This window comes from Scyliorhinus torazame, chromosome 17 (assembly GCF_047496885.1).
Source record: "Scyliorhinus torazame isolate Kashiwa2021f chromosome 17, sScyTor2.1, whole genome shotgun sequence".
Taxonomy (NCBI): domain Eukaryota; kingdom Metazoa; phylum Chordata; class Chondrichthyes; order Carcharhiniformes; family Scyliorhinidae; genus Scyliorhinus; species Scyliorhinus torazame.
Window position 1 is genome coordinate 158,885,002 of NC_092723.1, and position 25,957 is coordinate 158,910,958.

Genomic DNA, 25,957 nt, shown 5'->3' on the forward strand with positions numbered 1-25,957 from the left:
GAAAAGCGCAATATAAATCTTAGTCTTTCTTTTTGGATTTTGCAGCATCGTTTCCCTAAATTAGCAATGTTTTACACCTTATGTCACCTGATAATGTTTGCAACCAAAATGCTAAAACAGATTTAAAAACCTGAATTCTGAGAGTATTTCTAAACTGCTCAACCTTTACTTTGTGACATCCTCTGACATCCTTAGGTATATTACTCTCATGTAATTCATGCCTTCATTATTCTTAGTATATAACATGGAATGGGGTAGGATGGTACATAGCAAGACAATTATTAACTGTACAAAATAAATCACTGTCTAGGTATTGTACAAATAATTGCTTGGTTATGTTGCCCAGTACAAAAAATAAAGAATGGTGTTGGAACTCACTCATGCTTCCCCTCACTTAGAAAATAAGCAGGTGATAACTATTGATGGTTTACTTTGGTTAAGGTCCCTCTACACTGCATTTCATCAAGTGACCAGTATTAGTTCTCCAGTTACTAATTACGCACTGTAATTAAGGATAGATTCAAGCATAGACTAGGCTTGCACTCCTTTGAGTATAGAAGATTAAAGGGCGATCTAATTAAGTTGTTTATGATAACTAGAGGATTTGGCAGGGTAGAGACAGATTATGTCTCCTGTAGTGGGGGTAAGTGGTGCTCGAGGGACTGAATGGCCTCCTCCTGAATTAGAGAGGAAAGCTGATAGTCCAGGGCACAAAGGGTAACTGCAAAGCTGCTGCGACTTGGCTCATTTACAAATCTACTCAGTAGTTAATTGGCTAACAAGTTACAATAGGCAGTACATCATTGGAGTCTAACTGGACCACTATATGCTCATTTTACAAATCAGGCTTACCTCCTGGCAAAACTTCACAATATTTTCCCACAACTCTTTGGCCTCTCCCTCATCAGTCTTCCTTCGTGCTTCCACAAGTATGCTTTCTCGTCTCTTCAGTGGCTTTGAGCCCTTCCTCAGTGTGAAATACTGTTGTGGAGTGTGGCAGGCTGCACAATGTTTATCCTTTAAGTCATTTAGGAGAGTGCAAGCGGGGCAGGACCATTCGTTGGATTTCTCTCGAGACGAAGGTGGTTGGACAGGGAATAGTTTAATAGGTTTCCGTATTCCTGCAGACTTTCCCCCACACGTGGTGCACGCAGACCCATTCAGGCCCCTCTCCACGTTACAGTCTGGGCACCTTGGCCCTCGCTCTGTGTAACTATGATCTTGAAAGCCGTGGAGTTTGGAGGAACTGCAGGCACTGCATTTTTGGACGGTAGTAGGATTATTCAGAGTGCACTTTGAACAAGTCCATATGGTAAAATCTGGACTGGAGGGGCTAAAGGGGGTGAACCTCACAGTTTCTCCAGTTAGGTCAATAATGTCTCCACCTTTCATGGTTCTGCAAGCTTCACATTTCGACACTGCAGCAGAGTTGATGAGTGAGCAAGATGCACACTTCCACTGGCTGGGTGATGACTCCATTTCCTCATCTAAAACACTGAGCCTCTTAGTACAAAAGAGTTCTTGTAACTTAGTGGAGGGTTTCACTTGACCCTGGGGAGAACCTCGAGACACTGGAACTGAGGTGCTGGAGGTAGACATGGTGACCATACTGCCAGATAGGACTGGCGAGTCTGCAGTCGGAGGCTGGAAATTGGCAGCTGGTGGCACCTCTCTGCGGCTCCGTGGCACCGGGTTATTCTGGATCATTGGCGAAAGTGGACTGACAACTGGAGACCTCGGACTCTCCATCTCTGTGGCTGCATCCCGAATTGGTGACACCTCAGCCTCCATTGGCTCGGTTGAATCACCGAGCTGGGGTGTCGTCGATGACGAGCCAGACGGTAGCTGGAAGCCAGCAGGGGTCACAACCTCAGGCACAACCAGAGCTTCCGGTGGGATCTTAGGCAGAGAAAGTTTGCGAGGTCCCCCACATGCTGAACATGAGTTAGCTGACGGTGTATTGTGGAGAGTGCAACGTTGGCAGGCCCAAGCTTTCGAGGCATCCAGTGTACTGTTCTTGCAACAGTTGCCATTGACGTCACCATTGGCTGATCTCCCACAGTCCTGTGCAGCAGAACCTCGGTGTTCGACCAGAGTCGGTTGATTTTTGGTGTGTCCATTTGTTGTGGGAACAGGAGGTGTGACAGGAGTAAGGGTTTGGGAAGACCCACAGACCTCACACTGGCTCTTGTTGATTGAGTTCCTGAAAGTGCATCGGGTGCAGGCCCACTGCTGCTCTTCTGTGCTAAGCCGAAGGATGTCATTGAAGTCCGGCCTCTCTCTGGGAGCCTCACATATGGAACACTGCCTCAGCATGTCGTTATTCAAGAAAGTGCATCGGGTACATGGCCATTCATTTGTTGTTGCCATGGCACTAGGCGACTGGGGCGTACTGGGGGGAGAAAAAATAAGCAATGATTAATAAATGGAATGGTATATCCTCAAATATTCTAAAACTTTCTATATCTCCTCTGACCCCAACTCACCCACCAAGGCACTGATATTTATCATCTGAGAATGACCAGAAACTCTCCAATAAGCTCTCTCACATGGCCATTCCAAATCTAGACAGTCAGTTCACTGGCTCTTCAAGGGCATTCCAGCAGAGCCTATCCTGTTCTCACCACATGACCACACACAATGCTTTTCAGCAGAAAGCACAAGACAATGATCAGGAAAAGCAGCCCTTTGTTAATTTCCATCGCTTTCAGCTTGCCCTACCTGAAATCAGCTAATTCCAATAGATCAAGAATCTCAGCTGGGGCAGTTATGGTCAGTTCCATAGAGAACAGTAACTGAGCCACCAGAGCAGACTGTGGTAATATTCTTCAGCAGTTATCAGGCAGAATCCCAAGTCAATGGTCAAAGGAGCAGTCACTCTTGGCCCAGACACACAGATGAGCAACTTGGAACAAAAGCTCCATGCAATAGTTCTCAATCCCATTATTACAGCAGGGGGGAGGGGAGGGGAGGGGAGGGGAGGGGAGGGGAGGGGAGGGGAGGGGAGGGGAGGGGAGGGGAGGGGAGGGGAGGGGAGGGGAGGAAGGGAGGGAGGGGAGGGGAGGGAGGGGAGGGGAGGGAGGGGAGGGGAGGGAGGGAGGGGAGGGGAGGGAGGGGAGGGGAGGGAGGGGAGGGAGGGGAGGGGAGGGAGGGAGGGGAGGGGAGGGAGGGAGGGGAGGGGAGGGAGGGAGGGAGGGGAGGGGAGGGAGGGAGGGGAGGGAGGGAGGGGAGGGAGGGAGGGAGGGGAGGGAGGGAGGGAGGGGAGGGGGCAGCCGCATTTGCAACAAGCATTGTGAAATAAAATCCAGCATGCTCGCCCTACTGAAAACATTGGTACATGGGATATGAACAAGTAACAGCCAGTCAATACACTCATGGAAATAAAAATGACTTAATCCACTATCTCCCTGAGGTGTGTTTAAAGGGGGACAAGACTGTAGACGTGTTCATTCACAGCCCTGCAGAAGATTAAAGCAGGAACATTGCCTAGCTGTTAACTTAATTGGAGGCTAATATAGCTCAGATTGCACATTAATTTACTGTTCTAAAGTGATTCTCTTTTCCTTCCTAGCAATGGCGTATAATTGGCTAGTAAGCCACATCTACTGCTATGCAGTCCAAGAAGAATGTGTCACTGTGAAGTAATAACTTCAAACATCTGACTCATCCTTTTGTAAAACACTTACATTCATACCGGACCATCGCTGATTGAATTCTATAATAAATGGGTTAATGTTTCAGGATATCCAGAGCCAGCACATGCACTAATTCAAAAGCAAAATACTGCAGATGCTGGAAATCTTTTTTTTTTTTAATTTCCAGTTAAGGGGCAATTTAGCATGGCCAATCCACCTGCACATCTTTGGGTTGCGGGGTTGAGACCTGCACAGACACAGGGAGAATGTGCAAACTCCACATGGACAGTGACCCAGGGCCAGGATTGAACCCGGGTCTTCGGGGCCATGAGGCAGCAGTGCTAACCACTGCGCCACCATGTCGCCCGATGCTGGAAATCTGAATTAAAAACAGAAAATGCTGGAAACACTCAAAAGGTCTGGCAGCATCTATGGACAGGGAAATAGTTAACATCTCAGGTTGTGACCTCTCATTCGAGGCTCTGTTTTAATGCCAGTATGTGCACGTCAGCCTGTATTTCCAAGTCAAACATTGGCCCGTAACTTCCTCAGAATGGCAATCTCTAGCGGATTGCCCATCACCATGGATTTACCCATGATGGGATTCCAAAGCTCCTGTCTCACCCAACCTTCCTCACTCAGGCTGGCTGAGACGGAGGAATGAACCGTGGCTTTGGTGTGGAGTAACTGTGGTGCAGAGTGGTAAGAAATGCCCCCTTTATACGGCACTAGCTGCTGCAGAGTGTTGAGGGTATTCGGGTGGAGTTGGAGGGAATGGTGTGGTAGGTCCCCTGGGGGGGTCGTGTTTGAGTGAGGTGTCCTGTGTGAGGCTGGCTCGGAGTGTTTCAATAGTTACTCTGGAGTCAGAAGTGACTATTTTCCTCTAACTCTTTCAGAGTAACGATCAGGGTAACTCTGTTGGATGGTTCCCAGCCAGCGCAATTGTCCAGAGGAAGTTACCACTTCTGAGCAATTGCCAGTTAAACTCTTACGTGGGAACTTCCTAGAGGGATTCCCCAACACATCATTTGGGTGTCCTTAAATGCGGCGCTGGAGACCAGCTAGTTATGGGCCATTGTTTAGCAGGCTCTCGCAATTGTAAAAATCAATCTGATGAACACAAAATAAATTAGGAATATCCAAGGGCAGTCAATGACCAAGTTTGACTGATAATGTACAAGACTCTGTCCATCAGAACTCCAATCACCCCCACAAACATTAATTTCAGACAGCACTGTGTCTCACAGCCCTGCAGGTGTGGGAGGATGTTGAAAATGACAGGGCTGTACTGCAGCACTAACCAGTAACATTGTGAGGGATATGGTGCAGTGGTTAGCACTGGGACTACGGCGCTGAGGACCCGGGTTCGAATCCAGGCCCTGGGTCACTGTCCGTGTGGAGTTTGCACATTCTCCACACATCTGCGTGGGTTTCGCCCCCACAACCCAAAGATGTGCAGGCTAAGTGGATTGGCCACACTAAATTGCCCCTTAATTGGAAAAAAATAATAATTAGGTACTAAATTTATTTTTTAAAACGTTGTGAGGGATTGAGATTGACATCATAAAAAACTGATGTGAACTGTTTACTGATATCTACTCAAACCTGAGATACCACATCCTGACTACACACTCCAGCCTGTTAGTCTTATTACATGCAGGAGTTACATTTCCAGATAACGCATGTTTGAAGCACATTGGGATGTTTCTTTCTGTGTAAAAACATTTATAAATGGAAGCAGCTGTGTTTGGATTAAGACAAGTAGAGACTTATGACCTCCAGTGGCTCTGCTACATTTTTAGTGTACCTGTGTACGCCAGTCATAGAATCCCAAAACGAAACAGAAGGCCATTTGACAGATCCTGCCTCCTGTCTGAAAGAGCTTTCCAATTTGTCACAATCCCTGATCTTTCCCCGTGGCCCAGCAAATTTATACATTTATCCAATTTCCTTTTGAAAGTTACCGTTTCCACCACTCTGTCAGACAGGCCATTGCAGATCATAAACAACTCAATATGTAAAGTAATGTGTAAAGTAATTCACTTTATCTCCACTCTTGTTCTTTTGCAATTATAATTAATCTGTCTTCTTGGTTACTGACCCTCCCTCCTTATTAATTCTATCAAAATTCTATTATACGACTACACTTGCTGGAGAAGCAATGCAAAATGTCCCAAATTGTTGTATCTTGCTGATTGCTCTCGGACCACATTAGATAAAAATAAAATCAGATCTTAGCAGCCATTAAAGGTGTTCACCATAGCTCATGACAGTCAGTATTTTGAGTCGCAAACTCACTGATTCTGTGGGCAAAGAGCTGGTTAAGAGATTTAACAGATGAGGAGCAGTAAAAGAAAAGGAAATAGATGAGTAAAAATGTTAGTTTCTGTAAATTATGACAGAGTTGACTGCTGTTCCTCATTCTATTGTTCACTGGCAGCTGAAGCAAAGCTCAATACAGCAAACTCAATCTCCAGCGCAATCTTATCATCAAAATATCCATCACAGGGAGAACTTACCTCTCCTCAAATATATTAAACAATTTCACAAAGCACTTCAGACCATCTGCTTTCCAATTTACATAGAATGTGATAGCTGTTTTATCCAGAAAGGCAGCAATGGAAACACGATCGTAATGCACAAAAGCACTTCCTGGTTAACTTGTTGCATACGCCAGTACTCTTCCTATTTAACTCTTTGATTCCCTAAACACAGCAGTAGAGTTTCAGATTGAACACTGGACACCATCAATCTCTTTCCTGATCAACTTATGACTTCCGAATTTTGCATAGTTTCAAACAATCCATTTTAAAAAAGCATCAAGATGTATTAACTAAGTGATTTAAAAATAAATAATTTTAGAGTACTCAATTCTTGTCTTCCAATTAAGGGGAAATCCACCTACCCTGCACATCTTTGGGTTGTGGGTGTGAGACTCACGCAAACACAGACATGGGGCGAATGTGCAAACTCCACACAGATCGTGATCTGGGGCCGGGATCGAACCCAGGTCTCCTCGCCGCTGTGAGGCAGCAATGCTAACCACCGTATGTTAACTCTGTGATGATAACAGCTGAAGAGTTCCCAGACACTCAGGAGAGAGCATGCCAAAATGGTCCCTCATTCTCAGCTAGTTTCAAAAGTGTGTGTATCCCTGTAATACCATTCTGACACCAGCTGCTATCCCCATGTTTCTGGAAATTAATTGGAGGAATATGATTGCCATGATGCTGCCCCCATTGTGCAGGGCTGCTACAATCTTGCAACAGCAAGTCAAACCTCAGCTCCTCAAGGGTTGCTGATGGGCACAAATTTAACCAAAATTTTCAAATTGCATTTTGGCTTTGTTTGGAATTAGTTATTTATTAACTGTTATTTATTAATGCTGGTAACAGTGGGGAAGAAGCTGTTTTATTTAATTTAACGTACCCAATTCATTTTTTCCAATTAAGGGGCAATTTAGCATGGCCAAGCCACCTAACCTGCACATCTTTGGGTTGTGGGGGCAAAACCCACATAAAAACGGGGAGAATGTACAAACTCCACACGGACAGTGACCTAGAGCCGGGATCGAACCTGGGACCTCGACGCCGTGAGGCAGCAGGGCTAACCCACTGCGCCACCAAGCTGCCGGAAGAAGCTGTTTTTGAGTCTGTTCGTGCTTGTTCACAGACTTTTTTATCTCCTGCCCGATGGAAGAAGTTGGAAGAGTGAGTAGGCCAGGTGGGAGGGGTCTTTGATTATGCTGCCCGCTTTCCCCAGGCAGCGGGAGGTGTAGATGGAGTCAATGGATGGGAGGTAGGTTTGTGTGATGGACTGGGCTGTGTTCACGACTCTCTGTAGTTTCTTGCGGTTTTGGGCCGAGCAGTTGCCATACCAGGCTGTGATGCAGCCCGATAGGATGCTTTCTATGGTGCATTTGTAAAAGTTGGTAAGAGTTAATGTGGACATGCCGAATTTCCTTAGTTTCCTGAGGAAGTATAGGCGCTGTTGTGCTTTCTTGGTGGTAGCGTCTGTATTACAAGAATGACAATATTTCAAAAGAAATTAATTCCTGAGGGAATGAAAGCTGGTATATAAATGCAAATCTGTGTTTCTTCATCTTCACCCACCATTCAAATGATGTTGGAATAGTTTAAAAGAAGCAGCTACTGTTCTCTGCTCCATTTGCAATACAGAACTCAGTAGACTAGCAGAAATGAATGAAGAGCACGGCAGCCTAGCAGCAATGGGTGAAGAACACAGCAGCCTAGCAGCAATGGGTGAAGAGCACGGCAGCCTAGCAGCAATGGGTGAAGAGCACGGCAGCCTAGCAGCAATGGGTGAAGAGCACGGCAGCCTAGCAGCAATGGGTGAAGAGCACGGCAGCCTAGCAGCAATGGGTGAAGAGCACGGCAGCCTAGCAGCAATGGGTGAAGAGCACGGCAGCCTAGCAGCAATGGGTGAAGAGCACGGCAGCCTAGCAGCAATGGGTGAAGAGCACGGCAGCCTAGCAGCAATGGGTGAAGAGCACAGCAGCCTAGCAGCAATGGGTGAAGAGCACGGCAGCCTAGCAGCAATGGGTGAAGAGCACGGCAGCCTAGCAGCAATGGGTGAAGAGCACAGCAGCCTAGCAGCAATGGGTGAAGAGCACGGCAGCCTAGCAGCAATGGGTGAAGAGCACGGCAGCCTAGCAGCAATGGGTGAAGAGCACGGCAGCCTAGCAGCAATGGGTGAAGAGCACGGCAGCCTAGCAGCAATGGGTGAAGAGCACAGCAGCCTAGCAGCAATGGGTGAAGAGCACGGCAGCCTAGCAGCAATGGGTGAAGAACACGGCAGCCTAGCAGTAAAGAATGAAGAGCACGGCATCCTAGCAGCAATAGGTGAAGAACACGGCAGCCTAGCAGCAATGGGTGAAGAACACGGCAGCCTAGCAGTAATGGATGAAGAGCACGGCAGCCTAGCAACAATGGGTGAAGAACACAGTAGCCTAGCAGTAAAGAATGAAGAGCACGGCATCCTAGCAGCAATGGGTGAAGAACACGGCAGCCTAGCAGTAATGGATGAAGAGCACAGCAGCCTAGCAGCAATGGGTGAAGAACACGGCAGCCTAGCAGTAATGGATGAAGAGCACGGCAGTCTAGCAGCAGTGGGTGAAGAACACGGCAGCCTAGCAGTAATGGATGAAGAGCACGGCAGCCTAGCAGCAGTGGGTGAAGAACACGGCAGCCTAGCAGTAATGGATGAAGAGCACGGCAGCCTAGCAGTAATGGATGAAGAGCACGGTAGCCTAGCAGTAATGGATGAAGCGCACAGTAGCCTAGCAGTAATGGATGACGAGCACGGCAGCCTAGCAGCAATGGATGACAAGCACGGCAGCCTAGCAACAATGAATGAAGAGCACGGCAGCCTAGCGGCAATGGGTGACGTGCACGGCAGCCTAGCAGCAATGGGTGAAGAGCACGGCAGCCTAGCAGTAATGGATGAAGAGCACGGCAGCTTAGCAGCAATGAATGAAGAACACAGCAGCCTAGCAGTAATGGATGAAGTGCAGGGCAGCCTAGCAGTAAGGGATGAAGAGCACGGCAGCCTAGCAGCAATGGATGAAGTGGAGGGCAGCCTAGCAGCAATGAATGAAGAACACAGCAGCCTAGCAGTAATGGATGAAGAGCACGGCAGCCTTGCAGTAATGAATGAAGAGCACAGCATCCTAGAAGCAATGGATGAAGAGCACAGCAGCCAAGCAGCAATGGATGAAGAGCACGGCAGCCTTGCAGTAATGAAAGAAGAGCACGGCAGCCTTGCAACAATGAATGAAGAGCACAGCATCCTAGCCGCAATGGATGAAGAGCACGGCAGCCTTGCAGTAATGAATGAAGAGCACAGCAGCCAAGCAGCAATGGATGAAGAGCACGGCAGCCTAGCAGCAATGGATGAAGAGCACGGCAGCCCAGCAGCAATGGGTGAAGAACACGGCAGCCTTGCAGTAATGAATGAAGAGCACACCAGCCAAGCAGCAATGGATGAAGAGCACGGCAGCCTTGCAGTAATGAAAGAAGAGCACGGCAGCCTTGCAACAATGAATGAAGAGCACAGCAGCCTAGCAGTAATGGATGAAGAGCACGGCAGCCTTGCAACAATGAATGAAGAGCACAGCATCCTAGCCGCAATGGATGAGGAGCACGGCAGCCTAGCAGCAATGGGTGAATAGCACGGCAGCCTAGCAGCAATGAATGAAGAGCACAGCAGCCTAGCAATGATGGATGAAGAGCACGGCAGCCTAGCAATGATGGATGAAGAATACAGCAACCTAGCACCAACAGATGAATAATATAGCAACCTCGCAGCAATAGTTGAAGAAGTCAGCAACCTAGCTGTTGCAGTTGGAACTTCCAATTTCTGACCCAACAGCCACTAAACCTCAGCTTCCCTGTGACCAGAAAAAATGGCTGTGAATGACAGCTTGAAAAATGGCTTATGTTCAGTTCTATTGCTGTAAATACCCTTATGCTGTTGCTGCAGCCAGGAAAGCATTTCACAGTGGATCTCTGAGCCAAAAGTAAAAGCAGGATAGTCTAATTTATGTTACTACAATGTCCCTGAGCAATGTAATGTTTAGCCCATGTGGCAATTATGAGGCTTTTGTGTAGTGTGGCTATCTGGCCCTTTCAGACCGGCATTGAGGGAGAGGGTGCAGATTTGATTTATGTCAGCGTCATAGATGAGAGAAAAGCAAAGTTAGCCAAGGCCACTCCTCCTGACTGCATTCCATGTGTCTGGACATCAGAGCAGAATGGGGCAGGACTTGGGCTAAGTGACAATGCTGAAGTGTATTATGGCAGCCACTGCAGACTAATGAGGCCAGAGGCCATAGCCAAGACAGACTCAGTCCCACCAAGCTGTGCCTTTACCAATTCATTTATGAAATTTCAGTGGTTTTACATTTATTTTCTTTAGATTCAAATACCTGTTTGCATCAGTCCATGACTTTCATAGTTGAATAGCCAGTATCTAAAATCACAGAGGAAGCATGCCTAATTTGGATCACAGTAAGAAGTCTTACAACACCAGGTTAAAGTCCAACAGGTTTGTTTCGATGTCACTAGCTTTCGGAGCGCTGCTCCTTCCTCAGGTGAATGAAGAGGTATGTTCCAGAAACATATATATAGACAGATTCAAAGATGCCAGACAATGCTTGGAATGCGAGCATTAGCAGGTGATTAAATCTTTACAGATCCAGAGATGGGGTAACCCCAGGTTAAAGAGGTGTGAATTGTGTCAAGCCAGGACAGTTGGTAGGATTTCGCAGGCCAGTTGGTGGGGGATGAATGTAATGCGACATGAATCCCAGGTCCCGGTTGAGGCCGCACTCATGTGTGCGGAACTTGGCTATAAGCTTCTGCTCGGCGATTCTGCGTTGTTGCGCGTCCTGAAGGCCGTTCTTGAAGGAGAACGCTTACCCGGAGATCAGAGGCTGAATGCCCTTGACTGCTGAAGTGTTCCCCGACTGGAAGGGAACATTCCTGCCTGGATGTCCGTTCATTCGTTGTCGCAGCGTCTGCATGGTCTCGCCAATGTACCATGCTTCGGGACATCCTTTCCTGCAGCGTATGAGGTAGACAACGTTGGCCGAGTCGCACGAGTATGTACCGCGTACCTGGTGGGTGGTGTTCTCACGTGTAATGGTGGTATCCATGTCGATGATCTGGCACATCTTGCAGAGATTGCCATGGCAGGGTTGTGTGGTGTCGTGGTCACTGTTCTGAATGCTGGGTAGTTTGCTGAAAACAATGGTTTGTTTGAGGTTGCGCGGTTGTTTGAAGGCAAGTAGTGGAGGTGTGGGGATGACCTTGGCAAGATGTTCATCTTCATCGATGACGTGTTGAAGGCTCCGAAGAAGATGTCGTAGTTTCTCCGCTCCGGATAAGTACTGGACGACGAAGGGTATTCTGTCGGTTGTGTCCCATGTTTGTCTTCTGAGGAGGTTGGTGCGGTTTTTTGCTGTGGCGCGTTGGAACTGTCGATCGATGAGTCGAGCGCCATATCCCATTCGCACAAAACTGTTGGACTTTAACCTGGTGTTGTAAGACTTCTTACTGTGCTCACCCCAGTCCAACGCCGGCATCTCCACAATTTGCATCAGGCACAACACCATTGGAATTTTATCCAAAGCGAGGCAATACAAACAGGTTCTTTCTTGGTAGCCGATAGGTGTACAACTGATGCCTCATTAGTGAAGGAGTAGTAGTGTAAAGGCGTAATTGTAGCTGTTCATTTTCAGTTTGAAGTTAAAATCAGTTTAATATTGTGCCTCATAATAAAGTTTTATTTTTAAAATAACCAAACCATATTTTTTCATGCAATCACTCCTTTCCGCAGTCTTACAAATAAAATAAAATATTGGGGTTTTGGTCCAGTATCCTAGCCGCTCTTGGGGTCTGGTCGGGATCGTAATAAAATTGGGGGCTCTTTACCAAGATTCTTTTATTTAATAAACATTTTATTGAGGTATTTGTGATTTTGTAACAATAACAGAAGAAACAGTGTACATACAAAATATAAACATAGTGCAAAGGCCGTCTTCCTCCCTCACAGGTCCCACCTTTCTTACACACTAAATCTAAACTAAACTAACCCCCCCCCCCCCCCCCCCCCCCTCTCTGCTGACGGTTAATTTTCTCTAAAGAAGTCGACGAACGGCTGCCACCTCCGGACGAACCCTGACATTGACCCTCTCAGGGCGAACTTGATTTTCTCCAGACAGAGAAAGCTAGCCATGTCAGTGAGCCTGGTCACTGACTTCGGGGGCTTTGAGTCCCTCCAAGTTAATAGTATCCGCTGCCTCTGGGCTACCAGGGTGGCAAAGGCCAGAACGTCTGCCTCTTTCTCCTCCGGGATTCCCGGATCTTTCGACACTCCGGAAATCACCACCTCTGGACTCAGTGCCACCCTTGTTTTTAACACCTTGGACAGGACATCCGCAAACCCCTGCCAGAATCCCCTAAGCTTCGGGCATGCCCAGAACATATGAACATGGTTCGCCGGTCCTCCCGCACACCTGTCTTCTATCCCAAAGAACCTGCTCATCTGGGCCACTGTCGTGGTGAACGACCTTAAACTGTATCAGGCTGAACCTGTCGCATTTTGTGGACACATTAACTCTACTCAACACATCCGCCCAGAGACCATCCTCCATCTCTCCTCCTAGCTCCTCTTCCCATTTGTGTTTCAGCTCCTCGGTCTGTGTTTCCTCTGACCCTATGAGTTCTTTATAAATGTCTAAAACCTTCCCTACTCCCACCCATACTCTGGAAACTACCCTGTCCTGTATCCCCCTTGGTGGTAGGAGCGGGAAGGTTGAGACCTGTCTGCGTAGGAAGTCCTGCACCTGCAGGTACCTAAACTCATTCCCTCCCGTCAATTCAAATTTCTCCTCCAACTCCCTCAGGCTGGGAAAGTTCCCCTCTATGAACAGATCCCCCATCCTCTTGATCCCTGCTCTTTGCCATCTCCGAAACCCTCCATCCATTTCATTTCATTTTCATCCAGTCTCCCCGGGGCAAACCAATGATTATTGCAGGTTGGAGACCATACCAATGCTCCCTCTGCTCCCACATGCCTCCTCCATTGCCCCCAGACTCTCAGGGCCGCCACCACCACGGGGCTTGTGGAGTACCGTGCCGGTGGGAATGGCAGAGGCGCTGTAACCAATGAACCCAAACTCGTGCCCTTGCAAGATGCCGCCTCTACCCGCTCCCACATCGACCCCCCCACCACCCACTTCTTAATCATGGCTATACTTGCCGCCCGATAGTAATTGCTAAAGTTCGGCAGCGCCAGCCCGCCCTCCCCCCAGTTATGCTCCAGCATCCCCTTTTTAACTCGAGGGGTCTTACCCGCCCATACAAAGCCAGAGATCACCTTGTTTACCCGTTAAAAAAAAGGCCTGTGGGATGAAGATGGGGAGACAGTGAAAAACAAACAGGAATCTCGGGAGGACCGTCATTTTTACTGTCTGTACCCTCCCAGCCAGTGATAGCGGGAGCATGTCCCACCTTTGGAATTCTTCCTTCATTTGGTCTACCAGTCGGGTCAAATTTAGCTTATGTAGCCGTTCCCATTCCCGTGCCACCTGAATGCCGAGATACCGAAAGCTTCCCCCACCACTCTAAACGGCAACTCCTCCGTGCCTGGATCGCGAACATCTCACTTTTCCCCATGTTCAATTAATAAGCCGAAAACCGGCCAAATTCCCCCAGAATCCTCATAATTTCTCCCATCTCTTCTAGTGGGTCCGAAACATATAGGAGCAGGTCACCTGCATATAGCGAGACTCTGTGCTCCACCCCTCCTCGAACCAGCCCCTTGAGGCTCTTAGCGCAATTGCCAGCGGCTCTATGGCCAGCGCAAACAGCAATGGCGAGAGGCGGCATCCCTGCCTTGTCCCCCAGTGCAGCCTAAAATAGCCCAATGTCAACCTGTTCATCCGTACACACGCCACAGGCGCCTGGTACAGCAGCCTAACCCAGTCGATGAAGCCCAGTCCAAACCCAAACCGTTCCAGCACCTCCCACAGATAGGTCCATTCCATCCGGTCAAATGTCTTCTCTGTGTCAATTGCGGCCACTACCTCTACGTCACTACCGTCTGGGGGCATCATGATCACATTCAACAATCTTCTAACGTTGGCCGCCAGCTGCCTGCCCTTAACAAATCCCGTCTGGTCCTCCCCAATCACGTCCGGAACGTAGTCTTCAATCCTAGAGGACAAGATTTTGGCCAACAATTTGGCGTCCACACTTAATAAGGAAATCGGTCTGTAGGACCCGCATAGTTCCGGGTCCTTATCCTGCTTCAAGATCAGTGAGATCATGGCCTGTGACATCGTCGAGGGAAGCGCCCCTCGCTCCCTTGCCTCATTAAATGTCCTCATCAACAGTGACCCCAGCATCCCAGAGAACGTTTAATAAAACCCCACTGGGTACACGTCCGGTCCCAGGGATTTACCCGACTGCATGGCCTTCAGCCCTTCTGCTATTTCTTCCATCCCAATCGGGGCCCCCAGCCCTTCTACCAACCCTTCCTCCACCTTCGGGAACCTCAGTCCCCCTAAGAATTGCCTCATCCCCTCTGGCCCAGCTGGGGGTTCCAACTCATGCAGCCTGCTATAAAACTCCTTGAACGCCCTATTAACTCCTGCTGAATCTCTGACCAGGTTCCCATCTCTGTCCCTCACTTTCCCTATCTCCCTGACTGCCTCCCTCTTTCTGAGCTGCTGTGCAAGCATTCTACTGGTCTTCTCTCCATATTCATAAATCGGGGTCTCCGCATATCTCCTGTCGACCTGAAGTATTTCCCTTATCAGTCGATCCGTCTCTGCTCTATCTACCTTCTCCCTGTGGGCCCGTATCAAAATCAGCTCCCCTCTGACATCTGAGGTTCCCGAAGGTGGAGGAAGGCCTTCAGCGCCTCCCAGACCATTGCAGCCGAGACTTCCCCCGTGTCATTAACTTCCAGGTAATTCTGGATACATTTCCTCACCCGCCCGCACACCTCCTCATCCGCTAACAGTCCGACATCCAATCTCCAATGCGGGCATTGGCCACCCTCCTTGCTCACCTGCAGGTCCACCCAATGCGGGGCATGATCCGAGACAGTGATTGCTGAATAGCCAGTGTCGACTACCCCCGTCAGTAAAGCCCTGTTCAACATACAAAAGTCGATCCGGGAGTACACTTTATGTACGTGTGAGTAGAAAGAGAACCCCCTCACTCTCGGCCACCCAAACCTCCATGGGTTCACTCCCCCCATCTGCTCCATAAACCCCTTTAGCTCCTTAGCCATTGCTGGCACCCGACCCGTCCTTGAGCTCGACCGGTCCAGCCTTGGGTCAATGACTGTGTTGAAGTCCCCCCTGCCCCCCATGACCAACTTATGAGAGTCCAGGTCCGGGATCTTTCCCAACATCCTCCTTATGAACTCCACATCATCCCAGTTTGGCGCATACACATTCACGAGTACCACCGGCAGCCCTTCCAGCTTCCACTAACCATGATGTACTGGCCTCCCACATCCACAACTATTCTTCCCGCCTCGAATGACACCCGCTTATTAATCAGGATCGTGACCCCTCTCGTCTTAAGAGTCCAGCCCCGAGTAAAAAACCTGCCCGACCCATCCCTTCCTTAATCTAGTCTGATGCATTTTCTGTAACATTGCCACGTCCGCCTTCAATCGCCTCAAATGTGCGAACACGCGTGCCCTCTTAACCAGTCCATTTAGCCCTCTAACATTCCATGTGAGCAGCCTGGTTTGGGAGGCTTCTCGCCCACCCTCCCTCCACCGACCAGCCATCACCTTTCTTAGGCCAGTCTCCAGCTCGCACCCCGCGCATCCGCAGGCCCACCCCCAGACAGCCTCCATCCCCGACCTCTCTTTTGTCCCTCAGCAACAGTCACTCCCAAGTCAGCAGAGCAAATCTACCCCCCCCCCCCAATAACAGCACAGTACACACATTCCCCTTCAACAAGCATAACATTTGCTCACCCCCACTGCGCTTCAGTGAGCCAGCCCTCCCAGCTAGCTTGGTAGCCCCCGCCCATGGCGCCAGACATTTTCCCACTTATTGTCGTCGTCCCCCCCGCACTCGGACACACATATGCAAAAGAAAACATTCTCAGCCCAGTTGACCGAAGGAAACAAAAAGAAAACAAAAACCCCACATCGCAAATTCACACCTCCATCCCCCACCAGTACAAATGCAAACTTTAACTTACACAAATATGCGGCAGCCCCAGCATCAATACAGAAGGCATTACAGATATAGTCCAAAACCAAAACATTTTTAACGTGAACTTTACGAACACTGCAGTAAAGTTCAAACTCTTCAGTCCACAGCCAGCCCTTTCCTTCTGGGGAAGTACATTGCTTCCTCAGGTGACTCAAAATAGAAATGTTGCTCCTGATAGGTGACCCAAAGACGGGCCGGATGCAGCAGTCCAAACTTCACCTTCTTCTTGAAAAGGGTCGACTTTATTTGATTGAACCCCGCTCTTCTCCTGGCTACGTCCACGCTTAGGTCTTGGTAAATGCGCAGGATGCTATTCTCCCAATTACAGCTCCATGTCTGCCTGGCTCACAGTAAAATACACTCCTTGTCCAGGTACCTGTGGAGTCTAACCACCATCGCCCTTGGAGGGTCACCTACACGCGGCTTCTTCGCTAGTGCTCTGTGTATCCTGTCCACCTCCAAGGGGGAGTGAACGTCCCCTCCCCATTAGCTTCTCGAGCATGTCCGCGATATATGCCCCTGCATCCGCGCCTTCGGACCCCTCCGGGAAACCAACGATCCTCAAGTTCTACCGGCAGGATAGATGTGGGAGGTGCTCGGGAAGCCCGGCGAATCACGTCCACATGTTCTGGTCATGCCCGGCACTGGATGGGTTTTGGAGGGGTTTCGCGAGGACTATGCCCAAGGTGGTGAAAGTCCAGGTCAAGCCGAGTTGGGGGTTAGCACTATTTGGGGTAACGGACGAGTCGGGAGTGCAGGAGGCGAAAGAGGCCGGTATCCTGGCCTTTGCGTCCCTGGTAGCCCGGTGGAGGATCTTGCTATTATGGAAGGACGCGAAGCCCCCCAGTGTGGAAGCCTGGATAAATGACATGGCAGGGTTCATTAAGCTGGAGAGGATAAAGTTTGCCTTACGAGGGTCTGTGCAGGGGTTCTTCAGGCGGTGGCAACCGTTCCTAGACGATCTCGCGGAGTGTTAGGAGGAGGTCAGCAGCAGCAGCAACCCAAGGGTGGGGAGGAGGAGGGGGGTCTCTTTCGGGGGGGGGGAATTCGGGTGGGTGGGGGGGGGGCTTCCCTCCGGGTATCTTTGAATGTCATATGGGGGGGGGTTACTGTATACGGGGAAAGCCAATATAAAGGTTTTGTATAATTTTTGACTGTTGTGTTTGTGTTTCTTTCTTTTTGTTATTGGGGGGGGGGGTTGTTAAAACTTTTGTTGGAAAATTTGAATAAACACATTAAAAAAAAAAGTTCTACTATTCTCTAGATCCTCCACCTTCTCCTGGAGCCTTTTCTGCTGGTCTCTCCACTTCCATTGCTGTTTGGTGTTCCTCATGCTTGGTTAGTGCCTTCTCCACTTTCTGGATCGCCCGATCTTGAGCGTCGAATCTCTGTTCCAGCCGAGCAATCGATTCCCTAATCAGGTCCAAGAATTCCTGTTTCTGCTTGGCAAAGCCCTCTTGTATAAACTCCATCAACTGCTCCATCGACCGCTGGGTCATCGAGCCAGGACTCCGATCATCTGCATGCTTTTTCCCGCTGCAGCTTCAACCCAGGCCTTCTCCGTTCGCCTATTTCTTCTTTTTCGAGCACTCCTGGTCCGCCTCTCCATGCACTGGTGTGGGACTCCTCCTCACAATCGAGTCCACTATTAATTTTCCAAATAAAATTCAAGAAAAAATCAGGGAAAAGGTCCAAAGGTCCGACCCGAGTGGGAGACACCAAATGTGCGACCTACTCCTTCATGGCCGCCACCAGAAGTCTTTACCAAGATTCTTAAGTATAGTTCCTTGTTTGCCTTGGGGTTATTGAACTTGAAGACAGCGAGTGTGTGTGGAACGATTGCATTCTTTCAGGGTTTGGAATTTAAATAGGGAGTGACCGGAGATGGCTCTTTCATTTGCAAATGTTTTCCTGGGTGTGGCAACGATTACTCAGGATGGTTTATAAAGAGAGATTAAAACAAATCGTTCGGGTTTGACAGAGAAGCTGCAGTTAACCTGATCTAAAGGGGTGAAGAAGTCAGAGATACTACAAGCCTTAGCTTGTGTAAAACTTGCCAGAGACACAACCTGAATCATTAGAATTAGCTCAAAGTCTATTACAAATGAAATAATTAACAATGCAGGAAAAAGATAAACAGAAAGAAATAGAACTGAAGAAATTGGAAATGAAGGACTACTATATAAGACCATAAGACATAGGAGTGGAAGGCCATTCGGCCCATCGAGTCCACTCCACCATTCAATCATGGCTGATTTCAACTCCATTTACCCGCTCTCTCTCCATAGCCCTTAATTCCTCGAGAAATCAAGAATTTATCAACTTCTGTCTTAAAGACACTCAACGTCCCGGCCTCCACCGCCCTCTGTGGCAATGAATTCCACAGACCCACCACTCTCTGGCTGAAGAAATTTCTCTTCATCTCTGTTCTAAAGTGACTCCCTTTTATTCTAAGGCTGTGCCCCCGGGTCCTAGTCTCCCCTGCTAATGGAAACAACTTCCCTACATCCACCCTATCTAAGCCATTCATTATCTTGTAAGTTTCTATTAGATCTCCCCTCAACCTCCTAAACTCCATCTGCATCATCCATTTCCTTTGTAAACATGGAGACAAAATATTCATTTAAAACCCTTCCCACAGCCTCTTCATCTACACACAAGTTCCCCTCTTCATCTCTGATAGGTCCAACTTTTTCCTGAACTAAATTTTTACCATTAATATAATGGTAAAACATCTTTGGGTTTTCTTTAACTTTACTTGCTAATCTTTTTTCATGCCCACTCGTGGATTTCCTTATTTCCTTTTTTACTTCGCCCCTGCACTTCCTATACTCACCTCGGCTATCTGCAGTGCTTAGTTCTTTATACCTATCGTACGCTTTATTTTTCTGTTTGATCTTCCCCAGTATTCCTCTAGACAACCAGGGGAGTCTAGAGTTTGCAGTACCACTCTGATTTCTGGTGGGGGCTTCTACTTTGTACATTTAGGATCTCCCCTTTTAGTGCTTCCCACTGGTTTTCCACTGAGTTATGACCCTTGGCCAAGGTCCTCTCATTTCTACAAAGTTTGCCTTCCACCAGTTCAAACTTTTTACTCCTGCTTTATCTATGTCCTTTTCCATTGTAATACTGAATCTAACTGAATTGTGATCACTATCCCCGACATGGTCATCAACTGACACTTCACCCCCTTGCTCTTCTCCGTTCCCCAAGACTAAATCTAGAATTGCATCTCCTCTCGTTGGGTTTGTCACTAATTGGGTGAAAAGATATTCCTCGACAGACTGCATGAATTTTTCTCCCTCAGTTTCCCTTATATAGTTTGATTCCCAGTTGATATCGGGATAGTTAAAGTCTCCTATTCTTATTGCCCTCTTGTTCTTACAAGCAGAAATTTGCCTACAAATTTGCTCTTCTATCTCCCTTGCACAATTTGGGGGGTTCTATAGTATGCTCCCAGTTGTGTTTTCTAAGTTATTTCTAAGTTAAACCCATAAAGCCTTGTTTGTTGATCTGTTTAGTATATCATCCAACTTCATTTTCTGAATTTCAAAGTCTCTCTCTTTTTCTTTTTCCCTGGTCTGTACCTCCCTTTCTCTCGCTTTTTGTTCTGCTAGGGCTATTTGTTCTTTTTCTCTTTCTTCTCTCTCCTTTTTTTGTTCTTCTCGGACTATTCTTTCTTTTTTCCTTTCTTCTCGGTCCTTTTCTTTTTACCTTTCTTCGCTCTCCTATTCTTTTTCCCTCATTTCGTATTCAAATTGCTTTAATTATTTTTCATATTCAAGCTGCTTGATCTGTAATTGAATTCTTGCCATTTCCAATGATTCTGACTGTGTCTCAGCCAATTTTAAATGCTCAGCTACCACCGCAATTACCTCTTCTTTTCGTATTTTATCAGGCAATTTTTTTTTTTTAAATTTAGAGTACCCAATTATTTTTTTTCCCAATTAAGGGGCAATTTAGCGTGGCCAATCCACCTAACCTGCACATCTTTGGGTTTTGGGGGTGAAACCCACGCAGACACGGGGAGAATGTGCAAACTCCACACGGACGGTGACCCGGGGCCGGGATTCGAACCTGGGTCCTTAGCGCCTTAGGCAGCAGTGCAACCCACTGCACCACCGTGCTGCCCCTGTATCAGGCAATGTTAACTGAAATGTTTTTGCCAAATCTAAAAGCCTTTTTTTAGTCTCTGTTTGTAAGGTATTGTGTGTGACCTTCTCCACCCCCAAAACCTCTGAATCTCTGAAAGAGCCACTGTCCGCAACACACTCCCTACTTAACTGGAATACAACACCTGAAAAGCAAACACAAATATGCTCACCCCTCACCGTCTTTAAGTTCACTAAGCCAACCCAATCATGAAAGATAGACTTTTATCCCGGACGAGCCCCCTATTTGTTATGGGCCAGGGTTTAGAAAACTCCAAAGTATATCATGGAGTTCACCTGACCTACAACTGTTTATCAATTCTGGTTACGATGAGCACAAGGGCCTGCCTTTCAGGTGTCATTTAATAGAGGCCTTAAGCACTTTTAATCAAAAACAAGCTTTATTCTATGAATTTAGTTAACATTTTTAGAAACACACAGTAAGCATTTTTATCAACTACAAACATAAATACCCCACACAGCTACAGTAATTTATGTATCACCCTTAATAGATTTCTCCCTTTAACTGTCCAATTTAATAACAAGATCCCATAAACCAGGAACCCCTTTTCAAAGTTGTGGCCCAACACACAGCACTTTTACTATCTTTAAGACTTGGTATGGATACACCCATTTCCTTTCCAAAACAGCAGGTTTGAATTCCTTCCAGAAAACAGTTCTCACTTTTAAGTTATCAAGTAATCTGGAAACAGCTTTTAAGCTGAAGATAGAGAGACACTTCTTTCCAACATGTGCAATACAAAATCAGGTCAAACTCAAAGCAAAAGTAAAACTCAAGAGTCACAGCCCAGCTCCACCCACACAATGACATCACTGGAGCCATGTGATAAGACAAAAATATTTCTTAACAGGACACTCCCATGACAGTTCAATTCATGAATTTTATCCCTTTCAATCAAAATTGCTGGGTAAGTATAGAGGACAGTAGCTATCATTCAATGTGCTACTACTTCTAATGATAGTGAATAATGATGTCACCAGATATTTGTTTGACTAACAAAATGAGGTTGATTTTCTTGCCCACGTGGAGACTCTCAAATACGGTACCCTGCCTGACCCAAGCTCAGAGTCTTCTGGACCCTTGGCAGGCCGAGAGCACAGATAAGCCCAGATATTTAGATCTTCTGCAGTCAGACTGCTCTGCGTGACATTGGAACGCCCTGCCTTGTGTAATGATGCACATTGTACAGTGTCATTGCCAGCATTTTTCAGCAGACCCGAGGATCTTAAGCTTAATTTTTAATTAATAATCTTTATTGTCACAAGTAGGCTTACACTAACACTGCAATGAAGTTACTGTGAAAAGCTTAATAGGGAAATTGATATCTAAAGACAAAAGTCATCATTCACTTCTATAGTTTGAACAACATTTATTCTCCCCAAACTAATTCTTTAAACATACATATGCTTTTCACAGCTTCATAATGCTCATGTATCAGCCGTGGTTGAATCATAATGATCACATCATAAAATTAAGGCCCAATTAGTACATCCACACTGGACAAATTACATTTGATAGGTCAAGCAGTTATACGGCACATTGTAAAGGGAAACAATGGCTAATGCAGCTGTTGTTTAATATTCAGAATCTTTCGGCGTTTGCTCACTCAAAACTGTGTGTGGTCAGAGTTTCATCATTTGTGACATGCAGTAAAGTCACCATAGACCCAGGTGACCATAGGCTCCTTTGAGGGGGGGGGGGGGGGGGGGGGGGGGGGGGGGGGGGGGGGGAGGCTGGCTGGTGGTGATTTAACCTGAGGATTACCACACCTCAGGCGATGGGCAAGGTTGAGAAAACGGACCTTCATTAATAACCTCAGCTGGGACGGGAATTGAACCAGTGTTGTTGGTCTCACTCTGCATCACGAACCAGCTGTCCAGCCAACTGAGCTGAACCGGCCACAATGTGCACTGACAAGTCAACATGGATACCTCCCAATTCAGTCCCAGGTACAACTTAAACAGATCTGACGGGATTTAAATGTACAGACTTGCGCCATGAATTAGATAGCTGGTTCGTTGCCGATTTGGGGGAACCATAGATTTGAGCAAGGGAAGTGGGATGGAAATCTTCAGAGATGGGAGGAGAAAGGAATTAGGACACGGAAACATTTGTTTCTTGGGGGTCGGTTTGCAGGATTGAAGGAGCTGGGAATGAAGTATGGGCTGGAGCAGGGGGAAATATTTAGATACATGCAGGTTCGAGACTTTGCCAGAAAGGAGATACAGAGCTTCCCGGTAGAGCCGGCCTCCACATTGCTGGAGGAGGTGCTGACGACAGGGGGACTGGAGAAGGTGGTAGTGTCGGCAGTTTATGGGACTATTTTGGAAGAGGAGAAGGCGCCACTGGATGGAATCAAGGCAAAGTGGGAGGAAGAGTTGGGAGAGGGCATGGAGGAGGGGTTCTGGTGTGAGGTGCTCCAGAGGGTGAACGCCTCCACCTAGTGCACGAGGTTGGGGCTGATACAGCTGAAGATGGTATATAGAGCACACCTTACAAGGGAGAGGATGAGCCGGCTCTTTGAGGGGGTAGGAGGTGTGTGTGAACGTTGCAGGGGGGGGGGGTCTCCGCAAACCACATTCATGTTTTGGTCCTGTCCAAAGCTGGAGGATTACTGGAAGGAGGTTTATAGGGTGATCTCTAAAGTGGTGCACGAGAAATTGGACCCAGGCCCTCGGGAGGCCATATTCGGGGTGTCGAACCAGCTGGGTTGGAAACGGGTGCGGAGGCAGATGTTGTAGCCTTCGCCTTGTTGACTGCCCGAAGGCGGATCCAGTTGGGATGGAGATCAACTTCCCCACCCTATGCGCTGGGGGGACCTGCTGGAATTCATGACTCTTAAGAAAGTCAAATTCGAACTGAGGGGAAGGATGGAAGGGTTCTATAATTCATGGGTGTTATTCATTATACACTTTCGAGAATTGGATTGCATCGAACATGGGGAGGGGTGGGTGTTGGGAGGAGGGGGATTGTATGTGTTAATGGTGACTATGGATGATTCCTGATTCCTTTTTGTTATTTGTTTCTGTGAACATGCGGGCTGCTGTTTGGGGGTTTGGTGGGAGGATGGGATCGTTGTTATTGATATGGGGATTGACATTGCATTAGTTACGGATTATTGTTGGGTGAAAAGTTTGCAGAAAATGTGAAAAAGGAGGTGAATAAAAATATTTTTAAAAAGATAGCTAGTTTGTGAGAATGTTAGAGGCAGTCTGTGTCCCCCCATTTCGGGGAGTGTATGTGGCAGAGAGAAACTCCTTATTTTAACTACGTTTCATTTAAGAGACAGGAGTGAAGTCAGACAGGGAAGTCAAGGAGTAAGAAATGTTATTTCACTGTTACGTTTCCCAAGCTATGCTCTCTCAATAGTAACACCATTCAACATAATTGTTTGCACTGAGTGCTGAATTTGGTGCATTTGAGTGCTATAGTGAGAGTTTGGTGACTGAGGGAGTATAAGGCTTCATTTTTATCGAAAGTCTAGTCTTTCTTTTATTTAGTTAATTAACTTAAAAGTTGCTGTTTGGTTTAGAAGAAGGTGAATTTTCAATCAGCTTTAAACAAAGCTTCTACTTGAAGGCACTTGCAGCTGGAGCTTGTTAATTAGTTAATTGGATTAGGCCAGTTTTCAGAGGCTAGATTCACAGTATAATAGTAATCCCCTACAGTGCAGACTTTGTTTGCACTGAGTGCTGAATTTGGTGCATTTGAGTGCTATAGTGAGAGTTTGGTGACTGAGGGGTTTAGGTGAGGAGGGAGTAAGGTGCTCCTTTCATTTTGTTTCCTACATTTCCGCAAAGAGTGAGAAGAGAGCCAGGAGTTTACGGAGAGTGCAGCTGACTGGGAGCAGAGTCGGAGGGCGGAGATCCAGTTGGTCCACAGGGCAGCTATATTCTGTAAGGTAAGAGGGGATGGAGGCTAGGCCAGTTGCATGCTCCTCCTGTAGGATGTGGGTGGTGAGGGATACCACCGGTCTCCCCGCTGACTATACCTGTGGGAAGTGCACCCAACTCCAGCTCCTCAAAGACCGTGTTAGGGAACTGGAGCTGAAGCTGGATGAAATTTGGATCATCTGGGAGGCAGAGGGGGTGATAGAGAAGAGTTACAGGGAGGTAACCACACCCAAGGTACAGGACAAGAATAGCTGGGTTACAGTAAGGGGGAAAAAAACAAACAGGCAGACAGTGCAGGGATCCCTCGTGGCCGTTCCCCTTCAAAACAAGTATACCGTTTTGGATGCTGTTGGGGGGGGGGATGACCTACCGGGGGAAGGCCCTAGCGGCCAGGTCTCTGGCACTGAGTCTGGCTCTGGGGCTCAGAAGGGAAGGGGGGGGAGAATAGAAAAGCAATAGTTGTAGGAGATTCAATGGTTAGGGGAATAGATAGGAGATTCTGTGGTCACGAGCGAGACTCCCGGAAGGTATGTTGCCTCCCGGGTGCCAGGGCCAGGGATGTTTTGGATCGTGTCTTCAGGATCCTTAAGGGGGAGTGTGAGCAGCCAGAAGTCGTGGTGCACATTGGTACCAACGACGTAGGTAGGAAAATGGGTGTGGAGGTAATAAATGAGTTTAGGGAGTTAGGCTGGAAGTTAAAAGCCAGGATAGACAGAGTTGTCATCTCTGGTTTGTTGCCGGTGCCACGTGATAGCGAGGCTAGGAAAAGGGAGAGAGTGCAGCTGAACACGTGGCTGCAGGAATGGTGTAGGAGGGAGGGCTTCATGTATTTGGATAATTGGAGCGCATTCTGGGGAAGGTGGGACCTGTACAAGCAGGAGGGGTTGCATCTGAACCAGAGGGGCACCAATATCCTGGGAGGGAGATTTTCTAGTACTCTTCGGGAGGGTTTAAACTAATTTGGCAGGGGAATGGGAACCGGATTTGTAGTCCAGCAACTAAGGTAGCCGATATTCAGGACGCCAAAGTGTGTAATGAGGCAGTGGGGAAGGGAACCCTGCAAAGGAGAGTACTTGCAAGCACGGAGATGGGTTGATGTGTGTATACTTCAACGCAAGAAGCATCAGGAATAAGGTGGGTGAACTTAAAGCATGGATCGGTACTTGGGCCTACGATGTGGTGGCATCACAGAAACGCGGATAGAAGAGGGGCAGAAATGGTTGTTGGAGGTCCCTGGTTATAGATGTTTCAATAAGATTAGGGCGGGTGGTAAAAGAGGTGGGGGGTGGCATTGTTAATTAGAGATAGTATAACCGCTGCAGAAAGGCAGTTCGAGGAGTATCAGCCTACTGAGGTAGTATGGGTTGAAGTCAGAAATAGGAAAGGAGCAGTCACCTTGTTAGGAGTTTTCTATAGGCCCCCCAATAGTAGCAGAGATGTGGAGGAACAGATTGGGAAACATATTTTGGAAAGGTACAGAAGTCACA

At 47.7% G+C, this 25,957-nt stretch overlaps 1 protein-coding gene across 6 annotated transcripts in view; it reads right to left on the reverse strand.

The window, feature by feature from the left end:
- Window positions 1-25,957, reverse strand: part of capn15 (calpain 15) — a 449,339-nt gene that overhangs the window by 115,666 nt on the left and 307,716 nt on the right. For 5 of the 6 annotated variants that reach the window (XM_072481441.1, XM_072481442.1, XM_072481443.1 and 2 more), the window contains one exon: window positions 853-2,392. In XM_072481441.1, coding sequence (XP_072337542.1) covers window positions 853-2,370 — 1,518 coding nt within the window. In that variant the 5' untranslated portion in view covers window positions 2,371-2,392. Of the gene's footprint in view, window positions 1-852; window positions 2,393-6,154; window positions 6,258-25,957 lie in introns of those variants that run through there. The other variant, XM_072481444.1, reaches the window with a different exon arrangement.